Source organism: Callorhinus ursinus, unplaced genomic scaffold, assembly GCF_003265705.2.
Source record: "Callorhinus ursinus isolate GAN/ISIS: 27379988/994484 unplaced genomic scaffold, GSC_fseal_2.0 scaffold17, whole genome shotgun sequence".
NCBI classification, from domain to species: Eukaryota; Metazoa; Chordata; class Mammalia; order Carnivora; family Otariidae; genus Callorhinus; species Callorhinus ursinus.
The window spans coordinates 3,277,192-3,292,774 of record NW_027397079.1 but is presented as its reverse complement, the minus strand read 5'-3'; the positions used below and the strand labels follow the sequence as shown (position 1 = coordinate 3,292,774).

At 38.8% G+C, this 15,583-nt stretch overlaps 1 protein-coding gene across 2 annotated transcripts in view; it reads left to right on the top strand.

Annotated features, from left to right (window-relative positions):
- CSMD1 (CUB and Sushi multiple domains 1) overlaps nucleotides 1-15,583 on the top strand; it is a 2,052,675-nt gene that overhangs the window by 1,712,605 nt on the left and 324,487 nt on the right. For both annotated transcript variants that reach the window (XM_073902260.1, XM_073902259.1), the window contains one exon: nucleotides 15,080-15,271. In XM_073902260.1, coding sequence (XP_073758361.1) covers nucleotides 15,080-15,271 — 192 coding nt within the window. The remainder of the gene's footprint in view (nucleotides 1-15,079; nucleotides 15,272-15,583) is intronic.

Sequence of the window (15,583 nt, the reverse complement as noted above, 5' to 3'; positions counted from 1 at the left end):
GGAAGAATGTGTAGCCCACAGAAGGGGCAAAGGCACAGAGAAAGTAGAGCCTGGAGCTGGGGTCCAAACCACAAAACATACTTGTTTTACAACTTGGTTAAAAGAAAAACCAATTTGAGGGGTGTCAGGGTGGGTCAGTCATTAAGCATCTGCCTTCGGCTCAGGTCATGGTCCCGGGGTCCTGGGATCGAGCCCCGCATTGGGCTCCCTGCTCTGCGGGAAGCCTGCTTCTCCCTCTCCCACTCCCCCTGCTTGTGTTCCCTCTCTCACTGTGTAGCTCTCTGTCAAATAAATAAATAAAATCTTAAAAAAAAAAAGAAAAAGAAAAACCAATTTGAAAGCTCTAAATGTTTAAATCTGACACAGTTGCTTGTTTGTATTATTCCCAGAAAATGAGCCATACACCTCTGCCTTTGTTGTGTCTGTGTTGGATTCACTTTAGTTTGGGGCTCACCATTGAAACAATTCTGCCATGAATTGTTATGAAGTGCAATGCAGTGGCTCTCGCTGTGGGGGAAAAAAAAAAGAAGCCTATTTCTAATAGGCTTCAAACTGATATATTTTTTAAAACTGCATATTTAGTGAAAAATATAATTCCCTACTCATTTTGTTTTGGTATAAAAAGGGTAGTATTACAGGAGAGAAAATTGTAACATCAGTGGAGTGACAAGCACAGAACTCTATGCTTATGTGATTGCATTATTGGAAAACTTTCTTATCAATATGTCAAGACATATCCATACATGTTTTTATAAGCTTACAGTAAGAATTCTGAAGATTGCATTGTTACTCTGCTTCTACAAGAAAAGAAAGCCTAGAGAACATATCATATACAAAATTTCTTCAAAATAGAATGGCTTTCAATGGAATATCACAATGGCGAAAGGGGTCCATGTCATTCAGATACAGTAGAGAAGTAGGCTGCTAGCAAGTCCCCGGAAACAACTCTCTAGTTCTTGTAGAAAAGATGGATGTTTTATAAAGCGGAAAAGCATTCGTGTCTCTGGGAATGCCATATAAAAAAACCAGTCCTCGGTCCCCAATCCAAGCACATAATTCTTGTTTGCATCAGAAAATTTTATTTTTACACGTACGCTTTTAGATAAAAATCAAGATAAATGTTTAATTACTGTAAGACATCATCAAGAGAATATTTGAGCCAAACGAGGTGGCATTTCTAAGAAAGAGGCTTGCACATGATTCTTGGTCGAAGCATGGCACTCTGAAACCGGAACACCTCCCACCTTAGGCTGCCTCAAGGTGAGGCTGTCCTGAAATCGGGCATAAATGTTCATCCATTTCTCGGAGGGAGGAAAGGGCAAAGTCTTATTATGACCATTTTAAGAAAGGAAATTGGCACAGAGTGATGCTTAATTGACTTAATGTCAGACACAAATGAGAGAAAGAAAAGCCAGTAAAATCCCTGTCCCTTGACTTTTTTTTTTTAAGATTTTATTTATTTATTTGACAGAGAGAGAGAGCATGTGGGAGCACAAGCAGGGGGAGCGGGAGAGGGAGAAGCAGGTTCCCTGCTGAGCAGGGAGCCCAATGCGGGGCTCAATCCCAGGACCCCGGGACCATGACCTGAGCCGAAGGCAGAGGCTCAACCAACTGAGCCACCCAGGCGCCCCCTGTCCCTTGACTTCTAATTGCATGTTTATCATCCTGCTACCTTACTAACATGCATAGCATCACAAAGACAAAAAAATAAACATTTACTGCATTTTTAAAAATTCCAGTGCAACCATGACATGCTTCACTTCTGTGGCAACATGAGAATTGCCTAATTAGGAGAGGAGGTCACCCTGGTGACTCACATCACGGTCCCCCAGATCCTATAGAAGTTACAATGTGCACGTTGGTCCACACTAGTTTCTACATAGCTTTACCTGATTTTCCCAGGGGTTTGATTTGGTGAATTACTTATTTTTTTGTTTTATAATTAATTATTCCTTATATTTTGTGACAATTTGCTAGTCGACACATTGCTACTTATTTTCATCTTTAATAGATGCATATATTGCTGGCCACCAGTACCTTGAGAAAGAAAAAGGAACCTCGAGAAGGGTGACATAAATAATTTAATTATAAGGATTAAACTAAAAGCATATGACTTGAGAGGGCAATAAATGGAGGCTGACAGATGATATCACCAAATGCTATAAAATCTCAGATTTTATGGGAAGAGTGATGACAGATTTTTTTTTTCCATTCTTCTTTAGGGGAAATAAAAAGTAATAATTATTGTATTAGTCAAAGACATAGATACATTATTTTCACAAAAGGTCATTCATGGGAAGATAAGAATCCCAGAGACTTATATGTCTTGTCAGAAAGGCAATGCTGGGTAATGAATCACAGGTCAGTTTATCTCTGATTCTGATTTTTCTTGCCTGTATTATGGCATTTGTCATAACACTATAAAAAGAAAAAGGCCATGAAATCTATTCAGATTCAAAATTTTTATATTTCTCCACGGTATGAATTTTGACATAAGGACATTTGAAGGCTCTTTGGATCTCTGCAAGATCATCAAATGAGTCTTTTTTTTTTCTTCATTCTTTTAACTAAGTAAACATTTCAGAAAACAGTGATATGAGGATGATCCCATCTGTTGAATTCCAACACGAAGCTATTAGATGAGGATGTGAAAAAAACTTGAAATTTCAGCTCAGAATTGACAAAGAGTCTGGAGTGATCCACTGAACACCACTTAGTCGCAAAAGCAAGTATGGGCATATACGGTCCAGTGTTTTAACTTAATAGTGAAATTTGAGCTGAAGGAAAACAGCTTCCTGTGTCTCTGGGGAGTGGAAGTGAGTCTCTTCGCTGTGGCACCTGTCAGCACTGTGATCTGTCATATTGCAGCACATACTTTTCTTCTGAAAATAAGTCATTGTTTTTGGACACTTGTAGTTCTGAAATCCTAAGACACTGAATACAATCAAAAGATATATTTATTGTTGAAAGGGATATAAAATTTTTCTTGTGATTATTTCAACAAAGTTTACCTTTTAACTCCCTAAAACAGTGGGGTAAGTGAGGGCTTGTATGTAGGGCATGAGAAAAAGAGGAGCTAAAGGTGACCCCAATGTTGGTGGGCTCTGGGACTATTATTTATTAACTTGGGAAAATGGGGATGGTAGATTTGTAGTGGAAGTGAAGTAGATGTAATTTTTGGGTAATGGGTTTTGACATCCTTTGGTGCTTGGTATTAATCTTGCTTCGATATGGAGCATAGATTGAAGAATGTGAATGAAGTTAGAATTTGCCCACTGGATGTTGTGTAACGGTAATGTCAGTAAGAACAAGGTGATGGAGGTAAAGATGTAAACAACAGATTTTTTAAAATCTCCTCATTTATAGGACTCTGATGAGTTGGACTATAAATGAGATGAAAGGAATGGAAGTGGCTGAAGGCTGAGTTCTGGCTGGTGATGTAGGGGTCAATACTGTTAAGCTCTATAATAAAAACAGGGGACTTATTTGAGCACCTCAGGGTTTCTTAAGACAAGGTTTTATCATGACGTTAATCAGAAACCTATTTCCTTTACCAAATAGCAAATAGATTGAAAGGAAGACTGCCTCCATGGTAGAGGGTGGGTTTGGGGGTTAGGTGTTGGTAGGATTGTTCTGCAGGTGATGGATGACCTGGCCCCATGGTCTGTTGGCTCCAGTCATGAGGTCTAACTGTAAGGCAGCCACACCTGGAGTCCGGTGTCCAGAGGATTCTCTACAGCTTTGGTGAATTTATTGAAATCTGATACTTTATCCATCCTGGTCAGTGGGGCATTAGTTGAAGAGCCAAATTATAAAATTCCAGTGGTAGCACATATGCACATGGAATGGCTATCTCTTCTGGAAACTTCTAGAGGTAGTTAATGCATGTCAGTACGAAATCAGATCTGTAAGAAATGGGACTTTTGGGAGAGGTACTTATCTGTCCTCCTGCACAATAATTGAAATAAATGCTAAGAAATTGCACATTCATGTATATTATTTTATTAATTTGAATGTTTAATCATTTAACTGATTTTTTAAAATGTAAAAGACAAATTCCCAGACCTAAAGGAATAGATTGGTTCTAATAAAAAATACAAATGAACAAATCATTCATCAGGAAATGTAGGAAAATTTTCTGCTTCTACTCAGAATCTGTTATGCAGTTTTCAGGCTATTAAAAATGCTTGAAATTTCAGTTGTCACCATCAAACTAAATTCACTGTGACCAAATTAACACCATTTCATATCCTTAATGCTAAAGATTTCTGTATTAAATTTCATATAGTAATAATTTCATGGAAATTAATCTATAAAATATCCATTTCACTGAATAGATGTGTTATTACACATGTCCACAACAGTATGTAATAAGAGCTGATGGGATTTCCTCTTTGGAAAAATCAGTTTATGGAGGAATATGAAACTATGTAACTTCCATTCAAAGTTGGTTAGGGTAATATTGTTGTAACCATTCTGAATCTTCATTAGCTGGATATTTCTGACTAAATATTATTTTTAAATCTTCCCAAATTTTATAAACATTAGAATGTATGAAAATTTAAAAGACATGCATTTTTTTCATGATTTTAATAACAATTGGAAATCTTTGGACACTTATTCATTTATTTGAATTAAAAGCACTTACTAACAAGTTGGCATTCATATAAGCACCAATGAAATACAGTAGCATGAATACATTTTGGTATTTATATTTTCACTGCCCATCTTCCTCAGATGATAAAATAAACAGAGTATTCACTAGCCTAACCCTGTCTTCAAAGAGGTGAGTTTTCAGATGGAGTAATAAACTCTATGCACAGGAACACATCGAAAAATAAAAAAACACGCAGTATACCAGCTGTCACTTTTTTGGGGGTGGGACTCATAAGAAATTCAGGAAGGACAGAGGATGCAGGAGAAATAGGTAGGGAAGCCTCAGCAGGAAGGGGCTGAACTTGGCCTTAAAGGACAGGTATGATTGGAGGAAATGAGTGATGCCGAGGCCCAATTGGGCACTTAGCCTGGATACAGGAGGCAAGAGCAGGTGACAGGATTGTGACAAGACTGTGAGGATGAATTTCATCTGGGTCTCAAGGATGATCCAGCCAGGAAATCCCCTAGTAGGCCCTGGCAGCATCCATGGTGTGAGGGAGGGAGGGAGGGAGGGACATGAAAAGTCAGAAAGGAAGAGTGGAGGCGTGTGAGAGAGCATGCTGGGGAGGTTTCGTAGGGCTTTGGTGCACGGTTTCATGGGAGCAACAGAAAGAAGGGAGTCAGATTATCTCAAGGTGTTGGGGCCGTGGGTGTCTTTGAGATGAGCTGGGTGGTAATGGAAGTCATGCCCACTTGGGGAGAGAGTGAATCCATGGGCTTTGTTTTGCTCACAGAATTGTTGGGCTACCTATTTCACTTTGTTTTGCGTTTGGGTTTTGCAAGTGAACTCTGGGCGAAGTTTGTCATACTTCACAGCCCGTGTGTAGCAGTTCCCAGCAAGCAAGCGTTGTCTCTCAAGTGAGGCAGGGTGAGATCACACACTGGTTCTTAAATCAGGTGCTTCCCGCTACTGATGTCTCCAAAGCTGGGTGAGGGCGGGCTGGCGCTTACAAGTCACAGTTAGGCTGATGGGTGACAGTCACTCATGCGGAAATTCTTTGCAAGACTGAGAGGTGGAACATGAGGAATGGTGCTCTTCCATCCTGAACCTTGGAGAAGCCAGCAGTGGTCCGCTTCTGGCTGTCTCTTCTGGGGAATGGATGGCTTCGCGACATTGCTTGAAGTGGTGCATTCTGGCTTATGGTTTGAAAATTACTTTGTATTTGTGTGCTATAGAATAATACAAGCTACAACATATGAATAATAACAACAGCAGTAAATCCGAAGATTGTTGGTAATCCCTTATATTTATACAGAGTTTACTTAGGAAGAGCTCAGTGTGTTTTCATAAATCTTTTACTTTTTCTTATAAAAATCTCTATATGGGGGCAGGAAGAAAGAAGCATTACTGTTCGTTGTTAATGCTTGGAAACAGAAGGGGGACCAAGTGAAGGAAAGGGAATTTGGGACCGGATTGAGTCTGGACGTCATTTCAAAGTGTTGTGTTGTCCCTCGTGTCCTGTCTCCAGGGAATCCCCATGTCCATGCCCCTGGCCCCCTGATCAGGGCGTTCCCAGCCTCTCTTCCAGTGGGGACCTTTCCATTTGCCGATCTCTCTACTTCTTCCACTCAGGGTCTTTAGACGTTGTCCATGGGTGTCTTTGCTCTCCTCACACACTGTTTTTCTCTTTGGCAAGAATTAAATACACCGACTGAGGAAAGCCAAGAGCAGTGTTCATGGAACCAAGACTCTCGTCACTGGTTGCCTCCAGGATAATCCTTTGAAGATTAGTGTGAAGTTTGTTTGGTTGTGTGTAAATTTGACATGTTTCTTGATCCAATGTGGAAAACCTTTCTGGGGAAAGGGAAAATGTTACAGTTATTTTATGAACAAAGAACAATGAAATCCCCCAATGAACTTCCCAAAATGATTTTCGTTCATTATTTATCACATTTTTTTTTTGGCCAAATCCAGTGAATCTTCCATGGCCAGTGAGAAGAGACAGTACTCTCTCTGATCAAGTTTGTGAGGATGTGTCTTGGATAGTCCCTGCATCCCCATTCCCAGCAAGGATGGCTGAAGGAACCCAGGATGGGCACAGCCACCATTGGGAAAAGGTCCTCTCAGGACCAAGTAGGGCGTGGGAAGGGGCTACACCAACAGGAACGCACTCTGTATTGAGAATCATCACCTTAATCCTGTGTGTGTTAAACTGCTAGGCTTCTGCGCTCCTGACAGGAACCTGACTTTCCTTAGGGTGCCTCCTTTGGTTTTAGCTGTGGCAAAACTCCTCTGTCTGTCTTACTTAGGATCCTATAATTAACCATTTTGTAAGATTATTTTCAGGATGAAAAGAGATAGCATAGACAGATCTGGCTAATGTGCTGCATGGCCCATTGTGTGTTCTACAAGTACTAATTATGGGGCCTGCTTCATGTTCACCATCACCTTTATGGAAAGATACTTGTCTCTTTATCTGGTTCCTAAATGAAAAGAAGACCCTGAGATCCATGGCTGAAAACAATTAATTAGCCACAGCTTGTAGTTCTCTACTAAAGTAAAAGTAAATAATTAAATGTGCTGTCAATTAAATGTCAATTCCCATAGAAAAACAAATATATGCAAATGTAAACATTGAGTTTAAGACAATAGGAATTAAGATGATGTGCTGAAAAATCTATACTACTAAAAAATGGTTGTTTTCAAAATAACTCAGTGATGTGTTCCTAATGTCCCTTTTCCCATTTTTCCACCATTTTCATTTCATGGATCAAGATTTTCATAAGTAATATAGCAAAAGAATATGAAAATTTTCTACCATAAATAATAATTATATAGTTCAATTTTGTATGAATGCTCAAGTTTCTTACAGAAAATGTTGCTGAAAGTGTATCTTGGTCTTTAAAAATGTGTAATTATATAACAATATGATCAAAATATATTCTAATTGTGGTATTTGTGATAAATATATTAGTAGATGTCTGACTTGCCACTTTGTCTAGATATTGGCTCTATATTGATAATCATTTTCACAAACTAGCAAAATCTGTGTTCAATCTGGCTTTAATTTCTTCCTTGTCTTGATATCAAAGTTCTTAAGTATAAATTGCTAGATTTTTCAGTTCTTCTGAACTTCATATATGGACATGAAGATTCTTCAGGATTGCAAACTCCTATAGCTAAATTTTAAAAAAAACAACAGTAGTTAATCAGATTCTTGGAATAGTCAAGGTATTTTAGGCAATTAGTGAGTGTCAGAGTTTAAAGTAAAAACATGCTGAGTTGTATTTATTTTTTTGGACTTCCCCCCCACCTCAGAAAACAGTCTTTTCTAGAGAGGAAGTTACTTCTTAAACTATTCTGCATATAAGAAATATAAAAGCTACCACTCTATCTGGAAATAGATTCTGAAAAGAATCAAATTACATTTTATGTAGTTAATGTGATATATTGTTGGCTGAAGTCATTTCATTGTATTTCTGGATATCGCTTTGTATCAATGTGCATATGTACTTGTGTATGTTTGTTTTTATCTGTAAACCTGACGGAAGCATCCACCATCAAGCATGGCGTGTTCCTTGCAGTCACCTGTGCACCCCTTGGAAAGTACAGGTGGCTCATTTAGAAGCAGCCATATTTCATACTGTGTGGCTGCCTATAAATGGGTTGCCCTGTACTAACATCCTGTTTTCACAGAAATCCTGACGAAGGACATAAGACTCCAGCTGGGTGAACTCTTCCAGTCGCCACCTAGAATGTGCGTCCATTCCATTCTTAAGCACTTGTTGATGTGATAATAATACTTCCAACTAAACTCAGAGCCCTGAAGGGCAAGGCTATGCCTGTATATTGAAACAGGATATGGTGTCATGTGAAACATATTTTATATTAAGTGTGTAATAAGTGTGTATTGAATTGATGAATGGATGTCCCATTAAGATGTAAGATGTTAACTGTTGTATATTGTTTGTCTTCCTGTAGAGATTGTGCGCTCCTGGTGAGCCAGGACAGAGATCAGTTAATTTTATATTTTCATCACCTAGCAAAGAATCTGAACTACAATAGGCACTTTACAAATACACATTAACTAAGTGACTTCATGAATTAATTAATGTTGTAGGTTAGAGAATAAGATTTTCCAGGTATGTGTCCTCAATGAGATTATCTAAATTACCTTTGTTTTTCACTTTAATGCCCATTAATGTTGGTCCAAAAAGGAAAACATTGTATTAGGAAATTATACTCATGATATATTTTATCAATAAAGTGAAATATTACTAGACTTAGCCACCATATGTAAATTACTAGGTAGAAATCATAATAAAAATTACATTTTATGAAAATAATATTCATAGCTTACATTTGCAATTAAAGTCATCATTTTTGACATCAACATTTTTGTTTAACACTTAAATATAGAAAAGACATGGACAATCTGAACAGAGTGTGGTAATGCCAAGCAAGTATTCATATTAACCATATAACCGTGGGCTTAATTCTATATGATAGAAGGAGCCATACTTATAAAAATGGATAAAAGTTCCTATTTATCCTAAAAAATTATTCCATGCTCCTCTATTTATCTCCAGCATAAAAAGAAGTGGATACAACAAAACAGAGAAATAATTGGGAAAAGTAGAAAAGCAACAGAAAGCAGGGACAGCAGTACGGAGAACACAAATGTGCAGTTGTAGGATTGTGTCCACAGCCATCCATGGCCATCCACGGTTTCCATATTTCTATTGCTCAGGTGCTCATGACGGTCTGTCACTATTTGTCATTGTGTCTGATTCCTCTATTTGACAGTAAGCTCCATAAGGCCTGATGTTGTCGTGCTCGCTTCGGCAGCACATATACTAAAATTGGAACCATAAGGCCTGACGTTGTCTTGAGCCATGCCCCCCAAAATGTTCAGAGCATGTTTAATTATTTGTACAAGTTGTTGATGAAGGGGTTTCTCCTTTTCCTGGATCATGTGCTGGCTTGTTGTGAGATGACACTAATATTCGGGCTTGTGATGTTTCTCCTCTCCCTCATGCCCTCATGCGAGCTCAGTGCCTTCTCCTGTGTTCGCCCCACCCCATCACAACCATCCTTCCACTGCCTCCACTCATCTCTCAGGCCCCCCTTGCACGATGACATGTTTGTGTGCTACACACACACACACACACACACGATTTTACCTCATGTATTAGCCTGTATCCCACCTCTGAAGCCCACCCTCAGCACTACATAAACATTGTTTAATTTTTCCTTTTATTTTTTCCCCTCACTCCAATCCATACTCCATAGTGGCACTGATTATCTCTCCAAAATGCTACAAATATCTGTGTCACTTCCTTGTGCAGACACCTGTTTTTCTACCCCCACCCCACTGCATACTGACTCACTGCCCTCCGTGGGGCTGCAGGATAGCCCTCTCCTGATGCTTTCAATGAAGCATCAGTAAGACACATGCTACTGGAAATTGTTCTGCATCCCAGGATATGCCGTATTCTTCCAAATCCCCACATAATTGTGAAGACATTATTTGGAGACTTCTCCTCTGGTTCCAGAACAGCCAATGCCTACCATCCTTCTAGATGAGCTCAATTATATCTCTTCTGCAAAGCTGTGCCCAGCCTTCCTGTTTCCTTCTGTGCCTTTCTCAACCTTCCCATGAAACTTTGCCATAGCAAGTATCATACTGTTTTTAAAATACTTACTTTCTGGGGCTGTTGGGTGGCTCAGTTGGTTAAGCGTCTGCCTTTGGCTCAGGCCATGATCCCAGGGCCCTGGCATTGAGTCCTGTGTCGGGTTCTCTGCTCAGCGGGGAGCCTGCTTCTCCCTCTCCTCCTGCTCCCCCTGCTTGTGCTCTCTCTCTCTCTCTGTCAAATAAATAAATAAAAATCTTAAAAATATACTTATTTTCTTACCTGTGTAAGTAAGTAGACCAGTGAAAAGAGGGCCCTGTTCCATGCAATTCTACTCATAGTGCCTAACAAATTCCCTGCCTTATAAGTCACAGATCTGATTTAAAAATTTAGATAATGTGCTGATCATAAGTCTTTACTACAGTGTATGAGTTAGAACACTGTTCCCAGTTGGATGCATTTAAAAACTGATTCGGAGTAAAATGCCCTCAGTCTATCCATCTCCATGCCCTGATGTAGATGCTGACCTTGGTCCTCCTCCAAGTTCCCCAACCCTCGGCTTTAAATATCCTCAACAGGGATAAATGGTGTGCGGTGTTAAACCTCAGTGACAGGAGGTGAACAATGCACATTTTTTCATGAAGCCTTCCCAGAATAGATAAAAACCTTGAACCACTACATAGCTCTGTGCAAGGTCAGAGTATATTCCACATTAAAGACTCATTTTGGATGCATACAATATATTTGGAATTATAAAATATTTCAAGATGGACTCCTGGAATTTTTAGCTATGATTACCTTGCTTTATGCAGTGTTAGTGACATAGTTCATGAGAACCAAGATGGTCCCAGAAAAGAAGGTGATTACTTTGGTTATCTGATTTCCATTCTGAACTTCAACAGGCTTTTTGATATTTCACTTGGGAGCTCAGGAGGTCATTTTCCTGTTGAGATGTTTTCACCATCCTGTTGAATAATGCTATTTTGGGGAAATTCAGAGTATCTTTCTGCATAATCATGAAATAACAGCAATAGTACAACAGTATTTGGTAAAAATAATTAAATGAGAACAAAGTAGCTGATAATAAAAAATCAATTTGAAACCAACAGCTACAGCTAAAACACTATATTGATGTATAATTTCTTAAGTAATAATTTAAAACTCAAAGGCGAGCACACATGCTTCACCTAGAATTCCAATCCTAAATAATGAGATCTGTGTTTAGAACAACAGGATTCAATCAAACATTTCAGGAAATTCACTGTTAATGAACTTCATGTCTCGAGTGAACCACCACAATAACCTGAACTAGTGCTCTGATCTCAAACCACATTTCTTTCCAGATGACTGCCAAACATGGGGTAAAAAAAATATATGTAATTTGATCTTCTTTCTACCACACGTAAATGTGAAAGCGTGTTTCCTTTGCATGTGTGTTTTTGTGTGTGTTTGCTTTTTTTTTTTTTTTTTTTTTGTATGTGACAACCTTTCTTATATTACCAAGGAAACTTTTACCAGAAAGTACATTATTCAAATTGAGATAAGTCTCAGGTAAAGTTATGGGATAACAGGCTTCTATAAGCATTTGAAGGTTTTTCAGTCGTTCATAGGAGAAGCTACCAGAGATCCGTAAATGACAAGCACTCTCCTTGTTCAATTGTCTTCTCAAAGCTCACCTGCACCTGAATGCACCTTCTTAAGAGCTGTGTAGACAGAGGCTGGAGGAGTTCACATGACTGTGGGCCTCAGGGTTCAGCCTGGAGGCACAAAATGGATTAGATCTAGAGCAGATCCTCATCTCATACAAGTGCAGTATTTGGAAGATAAGAACTAGACCAAATACTTGAGAGTTAAGTGGAAGGATCTTATAACAGTAATATTTTGTTAGATGTTCAAGATATATAGAATTTAACCCTTCAAAAATACAGAGACTGGGTAAATACTGCAAAAGATATGGAGCAGTCATTTTCATCAGCCTGATGTTTACAGCCTGTTTTCACTGGAACATTTAGTTCAAAGCATCTTTGCTATTTATATGACTTCAGAAGAATTCACAGAAAAACATAAATAAATGAAATTGCTAAATAAATTCAATACAATTGCAACTCTTAATAGATAATGTTTTGAAACAAATAACTTGATTTAATCTTTTTTAAAGGTTCTTTGGCATAAAGAACATACAGAATCAGTATTTGCTGCACTGATTTCCAGCAGGCTGGTGGCTTCAAGATAGGAAAGGATATCTTCTCTATATTTTTAAAGGCATTACTGTTTAGCATTATTAAAACTGATTATTATAAAGTGTTTTAGATTCAGATTAGAATTGAAATATCTCTTTATTAGAGGAATATCTTTGTAGATCTAAAGATAAATCTTAAAAAGTACTTTTGAGGGGCACCTGGGTGGCTCAGTCGTTAAGCGTCTGCCTTCGGCTCAGGTCATGATTCCAGGGTCCTGGGATCGAGCCCCGCATCGGGCTCCCTCCTCGGCAGGAAGCCTGCTTCTTCCTCTCCCACTCCCCCTGCTTGTGTTCCTGCTCTCTCTCTCTCTCTCTCTGTCAAATGAATAAAATGTTTTTAAAAAAAAAAAAAGTACTTTTGAGATATTTTTGATAAACCACAGGAAAACCCTTTCCTGAAATGGACACAGAATTAACATCAGAGAGGTTTATTTGGCTGCTTCAGACTTCCACTGTTACACATCAATGCAGTTTATTTTACCAGTGTTTAAAAGTAATGTTGAAATGTTTAGATGGGCGCCTGGGTGGCTCAATCAGTTAAGTTACTGCTTTCGTCTCAGGTCATGATCCTGGAGTTCCAGGACCGAGTCCCGCATCAGGCTCCCTGCTCAGTGGGGAGTTTGATTCTCCATCTCCCCTCCTGTGCTCTCTCTCAAATAAATACAATCTTAAAAAATAAATTGACATAAAAAACTGAAATGTTTAGAAATGGTGATATCATGACTCCTTCACCCCAAAGTGAGCAAAACTTAGTCGAAATGAATCCCATTTAATGTGTGGAGAGAAACAGGGGAGCAGGGCTGTTTCTGGTGCTTGTGGACAGACTGAGTCCCAAAGACAAACTGGAAGAGGAATTTTGGGTTTCTGAAATCTTTCTCTGCTCCTTTCAAGACATTGATCAGGACCACTTTCAGTGTTTCCTCCAGGAATAAATGTCTATGCTTCCATCCATAACTGGGAATGAATTATTAAATCGTGAGTTTTATAGGAACAAAGTTCTCTTCAGTGGACCGAAGATTGGAAAATTGGACTACCCAAATATCTTTCAACTTTCTGACAGGGAAGAGGAGTATATTTCATATAATGACATTGGGTCGGCCTGGAGCCTTTGGGCACTTAGGAATCAAGTATAGCATTTTTTCTAAATAATAAAATCCGTGATGCCATTGAAGACTTAAGTGAACTTTTGAAAAAATAATAGAAGGCAACATAAAAAAGAAGGGACCACTGATACTGGAAAAAGTAACTACCCTATCAGAAATAATTTGGCTTAATTTGTCTGTGTGACAGGATGTGGTTTTAAGAAAAATCAAGATTAAATGATAGAAAAACCTATAAAACAGACATTTCTCTAAAAACTTCATCCCAAATAAAGTTTGACAGACATTTTTTGTTGGTACATCTTTGTTTTCTGTTTGTCTTTTACTATTTTTTAATCCTCCTCCAGAAAGGTTTTAGTGATGAGCTTTATCTGTAGAGTCCTCACCAAAAGTTGATAAAATAATCTAGTTTTTCGTGTTATTCACATGTGATTCTAATCATCTGATTCAGGATTTTAAACATCTCCACTTTCAGAATATTTATTCATTCAACAATCATTATTATAAACTAAAAAAAAATCTCTTTTCTTTCTTTCTTTCTTTCTTTCTTTCTTTCTTTCTTTCTTTCTTTCTTTCTTTCTTTCTTTCTGGAGGAATGGAAGAAGCCAAAGTTAGGTGGAAATAAATGTAAATAGACCATGTGGTACATCAAGTTTCCAGCTCTACTCTTTAGAAGGGCCAAAATTTGCATCAGGATATGAGGAGAGAAATGTCAGTGTAAGACTGTATCCACAGATGGCCTTAAAATATTGCCTCACATAAAAGCAATATATAGCTCTTAGTTCTGCAGAAGCTAAATCTTCATTTCTGTCATCTATTTCTTTGAGTTCAAGAGCTGAGTTTGATGAAGTCATTATAGTGATTCATTTCTGGGGTTTCCATTGTGCATGGCGTTAGCTGCCCCGTCGCCCCCTTCACTGTTCATGGTAGGAGTGTGGCAGGTGGAAATTCACAAGCCCATCTTCTGTGAGTAGGAACAACTTTTTAATTTCCCAGGAACCTTAAGATCTTGGAGATTTAGAGGAAGTCGGTGTGAAGGTAGGTGGTTCTTGACTGTAGGCTAGAGTGAGCTATGGCAATTAAGACTCTGAAGAGTGTCCTGGGGACAGGCATGGCTGGCCCCTCCTTCTGGAAGGTTTGGGATTCACAGAGAGGGTATGTGGAAGCAGGAAAACTTGCAGCTCAGTGAGAGAAGGCTTGGAGGCTTGCCAGAGAATCCATCATGCCGGCAGCCAATATGGATTAGATGACAATTTGGCACTCTTAGAAAAAAGATTCTCATTATTATATAAATAGATAAGAACAAATAAAATGACCCAACCTCATGAAACAACAAATGGTTACCAAATAAAATCCAAGAGAGACCCACGTTTGCTTTTCCCTTTTTAAATTCATAATCTTCTTTTTTCTTTCAACGCTTTGAGGCGCACTTGATAACGTTCTCTATTTTGTCCTTATTTGTTGCTCACTACCGTTACTTCCATTCAATCTTTCCCCTCCTTTCTCATAGGTTTTGACCTAGTAAAGTGTGAGGATCCAGGAGTCCCTAACTATGGCTATAGGATCCGAGATGAAGGCCACTTTACTGACACTGTGGTTCTGTACAGCTGTAACCCGGGCTACGCCATGCATGGCAGCGACACACTGACCTGCCTTAGTGGTGACCGCAGGGTGTGGGACAAACCACTGCCTTCCTGTGTAGGTGAGTTGGGCAGCCAGCTACAATGCTACACAAAATTTTACCTAGGACAGGAGCTCCAGGTGCTTTGGAGGAGGACAGGATGCTTCTGCTCTCTCTCCAGTGTAGGCTCGTTAGGTACTTCCAAGATATGCATGTTTTCTGGTTTTTGCTTTATGTATGAAAGAAAGACTTCCTGGTACTATTTTACTGAGACTATATGCTTGGAATTATTATGAGAATTATAACATGAGTGTTTCATTGTTTTATACTCTTGACTTGAATTACATACTGGGCAATGTCTTCCCATCAGGATAACGCTGGGGAACAAGGAAA